The sequence below is a fragment of the Cyprinus carpio genome, chromosome A10 (assembly GCF_018340385.1).
Source record: "Cyprinus carpio isolate SPL01 chromosome A10, ASM1834038v1, whole genome shotgun sequence".
Lineage (NCBI taxonomy): Eukaryota > Metazoa > Chordata > Actinopteri > Cypriniformes > Cyprinidae > Cyprinus > Cyprinus carpio.
This window is the reverse complement of record NC_056581.1, coordinates 15,915,667-15,927,056: the sequence shown is the minus strand read 5'-3', so window position 1 is coordinate 15,927,056 and position 11,390 is coordinate 15,915,667. Positions and strand designations below refer to the sequence as shown.

At 34.5% G+C, this 11,390-nt stretch overlaps 2 protein-coding genes across 2 annotated transcripts; both read right to left on the bottom strand.

The window, feature by feature from the left end:
* Window positions 1–3,862: 3,862 nt before the first annotated feature.
* LOC109065583 (caspase-3-like) lies at window positions 3,863–6,204 on the bottom strand. The gene is made up of 4 exons (XM_042765407.1): window positions 5,887–6,204; window positions 5,217–5,380; window positions 4,636–4,768; window positions 3,863–4,543 (listed from the first exon to the last, which is right to left on the bottom strand). Exons 1-4 carry the CDS (start codon window positions 6,104–6,106, stop codon window positions 4,224–4,226), a joined length of 837 nt encoding a protein of 278 aa, XP_042621341.1. The 5' UTR covers window positions 6,107–6,204; the 3' UTR covers window positions 3,863–4,223.
* Window positions 6,205–9,799: 3,595 nt separating this feature from the next.
* On the bottom strand, window positions 9,800–10,751 carry LOC122146508 (caspase-7-like; the record flags this gene model as incomplete). Its single annotated transcript, XM_042765719.1, has 2 exons — window positions 9,800–10,502; window positions 10,595–10,751. Coding segments are annotated over 2 exons (477 nt in total), but the record flags the coding sequence as incomplete, so codon positions are not given.
* Between the last annotated feature and the right edge of the window lie 639 nt (window positions 10,752–11,390).

Below are 11,390 nucleotides of genomic sequence, written 5' to 3'. Positions count from 1 at the left end.
GGGGGAGAAGACGCTGCATATGATGACTGGCTGAATAATGCAACATAGATCTTCTGAATAGAGCCAGTATCCCACACACTGACAGTGTTCATTTATCTAATTACGGCTCGTGAAGTGGTGTGTGTGAAATGCTGGCACTCATGATGTGCACAAACTAAATCATATAATTCACTGTTGCGCAAAACTCAGCTTCTCAAAGAAAAAAAGTGCACTGTGTTGCACGCTGTGACTTTATCCTGATAAAAGTACTCTGGGGGAGCAGAATAATGAAAGGTGAAATGAAAATTTACTTTTTTAAAAATGTTTTTTTTTTTTGGTTTTAATATGCCCAGTTCATTTGGTTAATGCAAAGAAAAAACAATCGAAAACTACAAATGTATTTTTTAATACTGTGGTTTACACTGTCAGTTGTGCTTTATCTGGCAAATGGTGTTTAGAACAGACATTATTTGATTACACTGTGGTTTACTTTATTGACAGGCTTGTGAGATAGAAATCAAATCAAATGTTCTACTGATTTAAAGTCAGCTTTGAGTGATGATGAGGACAGGAATATAATGTTTTCAGAAGGCTGTAATTAATAATCAAGGCTGAAAACTCGGTCACAAAATTGTAGAAGCCGTGTCCAGAATGAAATATTTCCACCCGTTTACAGGACAATTATATGTGTGTTTTGACCCACTGCCACTGTTTTTGACGAAGAGGCTTGGAAAGTTGGTCCTCTGAGATCTTATTAGCTATTTCAATTAGCAAACGGCATGGAAGGAAGGTTACGGGATTCTGTGGCCCCTGGGATGCCGACGTTTGCCAGGAAGAAGCTATTAGTTCCCACGGAGGAGACGGAGTAACCCACTTATTCAACTTAACACACATAGATGCGTTCCAGCGATGGCAAATGTGAAGCTGAGTGTGTGTTAGCTCTGCATATAAGCAATAACAATGTTTCATTTTTTCATTCACCAATCAGTTTTTAGGTTTCAGGCTATTTTTAGCCAAACTTTGTACAAAGATGATTCCCAACTGTGTTATAAAAGATGTAACTGCTTTATGCAATGTGTGCGTAAAATGTCCATCCTATGCCAGTGGCATTCCCATTTCTATTGCATCTAATTTGAATATAATGTGTTCTTGGGGCAAACCAAAATGAGAAAGAAGTGTTATAATGGGAGTAATAAATCTACAACATTTTCATAATATCTCATAATTCATAGGAATATTAATCTGTAATTTCTTTCCTTATATATTGACTTGTTGTGTTTCCCTAAAATGCCTGATTAACACGCTGTAGTCCCGGTGTCTTCTACAGAAAACATGTATGAAAATAATGGCCTGCTTTGTAACAAAAAGTCATATTCCAATTTGAAACCCCATGCATAACATTTTTGTGAGATATTTATTTATACTGTGGCATGTAGGGTCTCAGAGAAATTCACTGAAATATAATGTCCTCTACAGAGTCCCAGGATATGGATCCGCTCTCAAGGAAACTGCTGAAGCCCATAATTACAAGATGACCGGGACAGTTCATTGTGGTTATTGTGGTGAGTAAAAACGACATTCCAGACTAAGGGAGAGCTGACCAGGAAACACTTGAGGTGCTAAGAATGGCTTTAAATTGCATTCAGTCACTGTTTTGCAAAGCTGTTTTTAATGCTATGAAACTGGCTCCTTGATTTTCTTTTATGGGTATAGTTATGTGGCATCAGATGGTAAAACCACAACATATGGTAAATACGTTTGATAACTAAAATACAGCATACAATGTTCTTATAATGTTCGTGTACCATAATGTTTACTTCCATATAACATGGCAGTATCGATATTTTGAACCCAAAAAAGTATGTTTTTTTAGTAATTTATTTCATATAGGAATCTATAAGCTCAGAATTATGTAAATTATGTAACAATCATGTAACCTAATATCAGAATGTAGCCTAGTGTGTCAATGTAAACGAAAATTAAATATTAATTAAAAAAAAACTGAATATCATTAAACTATGTAATATATAGCCTTGTTTTATAGCTTTGAACACCACAGTGCGAAATTAAAAAATAATATCCGTGGGATAAAATTGATATTTAAATTAATATCCGTGCTCCAGATAGATAGATAGATAGATAGATAGATAGATAGATAGATAGATAGATAGATAGATAGATAGACAGATAGATAGATAGATAGAACAAGGAAAAAAAACGTTATATTTGAACAAGTTGAAGTTGTAACATGAGTGAGGAATTAATATTGGTGTACTGCGCCCTCTAGTGGCAGACATAAATATCACACTGGTGCCGGTCAGTACTATAGACTCAGTAGATGGCGATGTAGATCCTTTTGTGACGCACTTGCTCTCATTCACTGAAATGAAGCCCAGTATATAGAGGACACTGGTTTGTAGTTGTCAAACTCCTGGGAATATTTGTCGCGGTAGGTTTGTTTTGTGAATTTTTGTCTTTATATAGTCACAGTCTATATAGAGACGAAATATAAAAATTCACTGAACACACTTTGACTATTTGTTTAGCTTGATAAACTGTCACAATGGGCACCTACAGCAGTCAATTCAGGTTTATATTGTATGTGTACATTTCTGATGAGACGATTAAACTAGAATACAACTTGAAAAGGTTTTTTTTTTTTTTTTTTTTTTTTTTTTTTTTTTTTTTTTTAACTACTGAAGCATATAAACTGGTCATCTGTGTTTATTCAAATGAGCAAAAGCCCTTCAGTGCTCTTGAGTGAAGTATATTCATATAGGTCCTGACATCAGCATTTGTGCTGGCTGTGTGCACTGATGAAATCCTGCATGCCTGGATCTGCTGTCACTTCACATGCATTCATTGTGCAATATCCTGTGTAAACACCTTCAATTACAGTAAATATACAGGGGCAAACTATGATTATGATTACTTAATCTGAGTCACAGACAGCTGAGCCTTTCTTTCAGTTTAATTTTTAACTCAAACAGCATGTAACGATCTTTTATTATTATTATCATTACATTAGTTCTCTCCGGAATCATCAGGAATTCAATAAATTGGCAGTTGCATCAGACCTTATGTAAATGTGTTCTTTTTGACACTAAACACAGTTGCTTGATTTTTTTATAATTTTTTTTTTTATTTTAATTTTTTTTTTCAAATTTAGGTCTGTTATGTCTAGCTAGCAAGTCATCACTTCCATATTTCATTGTATTTAAAAAATAGAAGAATTTTAACATTGTTAAGATTTAACGTTTTAACATTGTTTCAAGAATTGTAAGAATGTTTATCACTTGCAAAACTTATGTCAGTACTTATATAGTTAAAACTTAAATTATTCAAATGGTTGTTTCCAAAGTTTAATTTGTATTTTAAAATAAACTTTTCAACAAGGACACATTGAATTCATCAAAAGTGACAGTAAAGACATTTATTATGTTACAAAAGATCATAAAAAGTTATTTTGAATTTTTTATTCATCAAAGAATCCTGAAAAAAATTTATCATGGTTAACACCACCACCACAAAATAATAATAATAATAATAATAATAATAATAATAATATATATATATATATATATATATATATATATATATATATATATTAAGCAGCACAACTGTCTCCAACATTAAAAGCAGCAAGAATGTCTTTTGAGCACCAAATCAGTATATTAGAGTGGTTATAATATTTTATAATAAAAAATTATTAAAATATAAATTAAAATGAAATTGATTGAAAGCAGTTATATAAATAGTAATTATTTTTATTATTATAATAATAATAATAATATATATATATATATATATATATATATATATATATATATATATATATATATATATATATATATATATATATATATATATAATATTACTATTTTATTTTATTTTTGATCAAATAAATGCATCCTTGGTGAGCAGAAGAGACTTCTTTCAAAAGCATTAAAAAATTTAATGACCTAAAACTTTTGAACAGTATAGTGTATATAAAGAATAAGTAGAATATATACATAATGAGGTAGCAATAGCAAAAAAAACATAAATGGAATGCTAAGAAAGCACATCACATCATGCAACTTTCCCAGTCGCTCATTTCCTGCTGGACATGAAACTTTACTTGACAGGAAGTCCCTAGATTCATTATCAGTCTCCTGTGAGATACTTTGAGAGATGTTATAGAAGAGTTAAGATGAATCAGTTTGTCTACATATTCTTTGCCGTCAGTCTCTGTTCTGCGATCTTCAGCTGATGGAGCTCTTCCGTGATCTTCTGGGTTCATCGATAAGCTTCGTTGCTGCAAAGGTCAAGCTCAAATCTTCTGCTGCTGCCGTCTGACTGTCCATGAATGGGAAAACCTCTCTGGTAAAGCGGGTCACAAAACATGGCATCTGCTTTTTGGCGCCCAACAGTTTCCCTCTGGATTCAAAGTTGTAGGCCACCTGGTAGTTTAATCGAGTCAGAAGTCTTGTGATCTCCAGATCTGGACCTCCTTCCTTTTCTAACAATTCACAGAGGGTTTGAATCAACACCGAGCCCAGAGGATGCATGAATGCACCGTAACCTAGAAACGAATCAACGTACGTGAGTGAGGAACTGAAGCGTTTGTGACTTTACAAAGTATGCAAACAATGTTCTGGAGTTAATAAGTCACACCTGGAGATGTGGCGTACATGACTGCTGTGTCACTAGGAATGGAAAAGAGCTCAGACATGCCGTCCTCTTCCTCTGAGAATGAAGAATCAGCCTCCACCTCCACACCTCCATCCAAACCATGCCCTCGACAAGCCTGAACACCAGAAAGTTGTTCATTATAAACATTCAGTTAGGATTTGCAACAAGTTTCAAGCTTTAAGAAAAATATACAGGTAAAATTATGAAATAATATCAGCTTAAATCAACATTTAATATCCATGCATGTATTTATTTGGTGAGTAGCCATGCAATAAGCAGAGAGAAACCCCCCCAAAATGCTGTATTTCATATTTCATTTTCATTTCCTATAGCAGACATGTGAACAGTAAAGTGTGAGTCATGTCCACAATTTTTTGACCAAGTTTAATACCATTCTGATGAATGAAAAAAAAATGATTGGCTTAAAATGACTGAACAGTACCAGAGTCAAAGGAATTCTAAAGTAGAATGTAATATAATCACTGCCATCAATATTTGCTAAAGTATGCAAGAAGTAAAGAGGTCACAGGAGTTTGTCTGTGGAAAGTTTTCACTAAATGTACCTGGATGAGGAAGAGTTTGCTCTTGTCTGCCATTGACGGGCCTCCAAAGTAGCTGTAGACCTCTGCCAGTTTCACAGCACATCCATCAGCGCCAAACACAACACCCTCCTCACCGTGACTGGATATGATGCCCACAAAACAGTCTTTGACCGTCTTTTTGCTCTCTGAGGATGGAAGCCGCAGAATTAAAGTCAGTGGTGGTGTGTAATTAAACAGAATGGACAGATTTTGCATGTGTTCTTTTTTTGAGCTCATTTGTTCCTATTGTTTATGAGGCTTATGAGGTCATGATCTCTTCCATTCATATTGTGTATCATATGTTCAGATTTCAGTTTGTTTGACCTTTAATCACTGACTAGTAGTTTTATTGCTCATATGATTCACTCATTCATTTCTGATTGATAGCAAAATCAAATTGTGATTCAACTCCTCAAAACCCAACACGAATCTACATTTCTCTGCATATTAAAATCAAATTGTTTTTCAAGTTAAAAGAGTTTGTGCAAGAGGTAAATTGTTTTTAATCTGTGCTTGCTGCTGATAAATGAGGACAGTATTATTAACAAGCATGGGACTTTGGCACCAAATAAAAGAAACCAGAGAGAAAAAAAGCATTGCAGATGTGAAACACGAATTCTGCTTGGAAAGAAATTAGACTAAATATTGTTACCTGCTTTAAATGCTTCATAGATCTCATTTGCTTCGATGTCCATTCTGATGTCCACAGAGAAGCCGAGCTTGGTGAGGATTTTGTGAAGTCTTCTAGTGTCTCTCTTCACCCCGGTCCTCTTGTTCAGACCTGCATCTGAACAGAAGTTCTCCACAGACACTATCAGTGCTCTGTTCTTCACAGTCTTATCAGCTGTGAAAGGAAATTTACAAGACATCATCTTTACCTCTCTCCTGTCAAATACTGAGGTCTAATGCTGTATGATCTGTGTGTGAACGGGGAGGCCTACTTTATGAGTCTGTCTGAACGTCATATAACAGGTGAGTCCAGCTTTTATGAGCCTCATCACATGTCTTATTGCATGCCTTATTGCATATATGGAGTTTCCTCCCAGCATTTTCTATCATCAGTCTGATCTACACAACACCAGCAGTTCCCTGTCAAATCAGAATATATACATACATATATATATATATATATATATATATATATATATATATATATATATATATATATATATATATATATATATATATTAGTTTTTCCACAAGCTTTTAGTGTGAGATCGCACACCTTTATTTGTTTTGAGGAAGGGTGGATATGTATGCACACAGTAGACAGAAGACAGCATGATTTACAGCTCAGCATTGTGTCAGCTTCAAATTATTTCTGCAATCCTGTTCTTCCAACAGAAGTTCTGTACTTCAGCTACTGTACGACAGGGACGGATACAGGACACAGAGATAATTAGCATAAAAAAGAATGAGGTGCTTTTCTTATTTTGTGTGTTTACTTTGTATCAATAGCTTTTCAAATTTCTCAGTGCCAGTGTTCAAATTGTAAATCAGTTTGCAGCATGTACAGCATTGTTTAGACCACTGCTGAAGAAGAACACGGTGTTGACACATATGTTTTACATCGGATTTGACAATTTGAAATATTTTTATAAAGTATGGACTTTCCACTTGTTTGTAAGGAACCAATTCTTGTCATCGACTGATTTAAATATTTATATTTTAAAAATTTCAAAAAAGACAAAAAAATAGCTAAATTAAATTTGAAAATCTCAGAATTTCATTTCTCACACGCACCTCATAGTGGAAGATGACTTTATGGTCTCTTTATGACTTTGAGTTTATGGTCAGAATTTAAATAATACTGTCAGTGTCAACTTAATAATAATAATAATAATAATAATAATTTTTCAGAGTAGGCATTATTTTTTCATAATTATAAAATAATAATAAGTATTTAATTTATAGCTATTTTTCCCCACTACATTATTCAAACTATAATCAAAAAGTGCACAACAAATCTTGTTTTTAATATCAGCTGAACTGTGTGGGCCTTTAGATGTTTATCAGTATGAATGTAAGACTGTAAGTAGACTTCATGCAGATTCAGTGCCGGCGCTGTGGTGGGGCATTCGAGGGCCGTGCCCCCCCTAGCGGTCATTGATGCCCCTCCTACAGGCCATGGCGTGGCCCAAAAAAAATCCCTTTTAGTTATTATTTTAATATTAAATGTTCAAACTGTAACTTAAAGTAAATAAAATAAAAAGAATGGGGAAAATGCATAATTTTGGTTGCTCATGGCACGTTACTCGGTGAATGCTTATTGGTCGCCGAATAAACTTGTTACATTTGATTTGCAGCGCGCGCGCAAAATCCATTTCAAGTTGAAGAACAGTTTGTCCGTCTATATTATAGACAGTTGTTAGCAGCTAATTAAAAAAAGAAAAAAAAAAAAAAAAAAAAAAAAAAACAGTTGAATTGTTGATGAATGTTTGTGGGTTCTAACTGCATTTGTGTTTTATACTTGGCTGTCTGTAAAGATATATGGGCTTATGTCATTTCTGCTTGGTGCGTGCATAAACTGTTGGGAGGTGTGTAACCCGGGTTAAAACCAAGTACCAATTTTTGTCCTTTATTTATTTTGTTTAGAAAATGAGTCCTTTAGAGTATTTAAAGTCCTTGAAACCCTAAGAAAAAACGGTGTTTAAAGAAATTATTTTTATTTGTTGAAGCACACTTTGTATTTTCTGTATTTTATTTTTTCCATTTCCTGTATTTTATTTTCTTTTATCTATTTCTCAAGTTCTACAGAATTTGCATTCTACGCAAATCAAAAACTACAAAATCAGTTAAACCTTATACCTTGTGTGAGGGCTCATTATTATTGTGACATCCTTATTCTCTGAAGGCGAATTTTAGTCTTCTGATTTAACTGGTCCATACGCAGACATTTGTGTGATGATGTCCAACTCGTTTTATTAAGAAAAAAAGCCTTAAGTTTTCAGAAACATCTATACAAAACACTTTGTCTGATGGGGACATTTTTTTGCCGGTTATTCAAAGCTTCAAACTGATTCAGTGTTTTATTTTTGTCGTCGTAATTTGTAAATTATTTAAGTATAAAAAATATATAGCTATTCATTGTAGGCCAATTTTATGTTTTTTATTTAGCCTATATTATATTTATATTATTATTTTCTGTCCTGTTCTGTTGTTTAGGCTATCTGTTCTGGGCCGGGTTTTCCCCTCGATGTAGCCTAGCCTATCTTAGCTCTTAAAAGCGCTCTCTATGTGCAAGGTTATAAACGTTATCCGCAATTCCTTGCGCGTTTCCCAAAAATGTACATTTTCACAAAAAATGTAGGCTACTGAACTCGTAGAACGCGAGAATGAGTAGCTTTTCATTCGCTGACGTGCTGAACTAGGCTATACTAACCTTATATGGAATTTTCTGAACGTTTAACCTAACAATCGTCATCTGTTGTGTATTAGGAATCAAGACAGGTATATATATATATAAAAAAAAAAAAAAAAAAAAAAAAAAAAAAAAAAAAATTATATAATGACATTCTATATAGATAGATCATTGGAGCTAACATTATAGGGTAGAATGTCATTCTATATAGATCATTGGAACCGTATCCGGTCGGCAAAACAGCAAATTTTTAGCGCTGTCTTCTGTTCCTCTTTTAGATAAAAACCCAAGTCTAAATCTTTCATTGTCATTCTATATAGATCTTTCAGATTTAGGTCTGGATTTCCATGCTACTATGATGTTGCCAATGCGTCAAAAAAAAATTATCAAACGACAGTGCCCCCCCGCCGATGATCCAATGCCCCTCCAGTAGATCTGCTCTGACGCCGACTCTGTGCAGATTGCTTGTTAGTACTGATGTCTGCCGTTCGTGATAAAGTACTCTCTGTACAGTGTGTTCTGATCCTTCACGTCAAGAAGTACACCAGTTCTGTAAAATGATGCACGTCTCTCATGCTCACAGATAAGTATTGCAGCGTCATTCTGGAAGTTCCTGTAGGTTGAGAATCACCAAATACTTTACTGCATATCAGTTTGTGCTATTCGCATACCAGACATGGTTAAATGCTTCTTTATTTTTCTTTTTGCATCTCATTTTCATTCATATTTTCACCAGTTCAGGTTACTATAATATTTTCAATGACTTCTATGTCTCATCATTGGGAGCCAAAATGTTCAAACTCCTTTTTCAGTCATTTTTTAATGTATAAAAGATCACCTGAGTCCAAAGAATGACTGAACACCAATTAAAGCCAAACCGAACGTCTCATAAGCACAAATAATAGTCATCACTGTATAGACAGTTAAATGAAACCTGGCATTAGTGTTTGTGACAGACAGGCCATGTTGAAATCCTGCATGTCTGGATTGGCTGTCAACTCACATCATATGAGCACTTGCAAAATTACAGAGTGCTTAATAAACACTTCACACCTACAAGTACAGTTACAACAGCAAGGGCAAAGTATCAGTATGTCGTAATCTGAGTCACAGAATGTAGTTTCGCATATGGTCATCAGCACAGGATATGGATTATCATAACATAACATAAGTTTTTCTCAGAAATGGTGTTTCAGTTAAAATGCTGTTGCAACACTGATTGATTTTTGAATTTAGTAAGACATTGAGCTTCGAGTTCAGTTTAGGTTTTATTTGAATATCACATATAATACAGATAAACACTTTAAGATTTATATATAAATGTATTTTTTATATTTATTTTTTTTTCAATACACTTTCACATAAAACAGAAGAGGTCTATTTTACTTCAGGAAAAGAAATAAAAGGAAGTAGCAAACACGGCATTATAAAACAAGTCACATTCTGCACGTTTTCCAGCACTTTACTTCCTATTACTGATGCAACTTTACGTGATTATATGTTATCTTATCAAATGAGATGATATGATATCTAACATGAATCAGTTTTTCTACATATTCTTTGCCGTCAGTCTCTGTTCTGCGATCTTCAGCTGATGGAGCTCTTCCGTGATCTTCTGGGTTCATCGATAAGCTTCGTTGCTGCAAAGGTCAAGCTCAAATCTTCTGCTGCTGTCGTCTGACTGTCCATGAATGGGAAAACCTCTCTGGTAAAGCGGGTCACAAAACATGGCATCTGCTTTTTGCCGCCCAACAGTTTCCCTCTGGATTCAAAGTTGTAGGCCACCTGGTAGTTTAATCGAGTCAGAAGTCTTGTGATCTCCAGATCTGGACCTCCTTCCTTTTCTAGCAAATCACAGAGGGTTTGAATCAACACCGAGCCCAGAGGATGCATGAATGCACCGTAACCTAGAAACGAATCAACGTACGTGAGTGAGGAACTGAAGCGTTTGTGACTTTACAAAGTATGCAAACAATGTTCTGGAGTTAATAAGTCACACCTGGAGATGTGGCATACATGACTGCTGTGTCACTAGGAATGGAAAAGAGCTCAGACATGCCGTCCTCTTCCTCTGAGAATGAAGAATCAGCCTCCACCTCCACACCTCCATCCAAACCATGGCCTCGACAAGCCTGAACACCAGAAAGTTGTTCATTATAAACATTCAGTTAGGATCTGCAACAAGTTTCAAGCTTTAAGAAAAATATACAGGTAAAATTATGAAATAATATCAGCTTAAATCATCATTTAACATCCATGCATGTATTTATTTGGTGAGTAGCCATGCAATAAGCAGAGAGAAACCCCCCCAAAAATGCTGTGTCATCACCTTTGTGATTATACAGCTCAAATAACTTCAATGTCTGCTAACATTAAAGGGAATAATCCTTTCAGGTGCTTTTTAGGTTTTTACTCTTGCAAGATTTTGTGAGGAAGCAGACTGGTGAATTTCAATTGAAATCAATATTAGCAAATGAAGGGAAGATCCAGTTAGCAATTTCTAAGTGAACTTTGTTTCCTAAATCCTACACCTATTTTTTTTTTTTAGTGTAACATCTTGGCAACAAACAGGCTATTGAGTTCTTTTAACATATTGACCAAACTATGTTGTAACACTATATGTGGTAAACTCACAGTGGGAACTTGCATTAAATAGTCAATTATGTGGTTTTCGACAAATTTAAAAATAATTCAGAAGCACTTTTATGTTGTTTTGTTTTGGCCAACTTGGAATATGCAATTACAACATATAAAACTCATGTGACAACTTAACCAAGTTAAGTGTGACAGAAAAA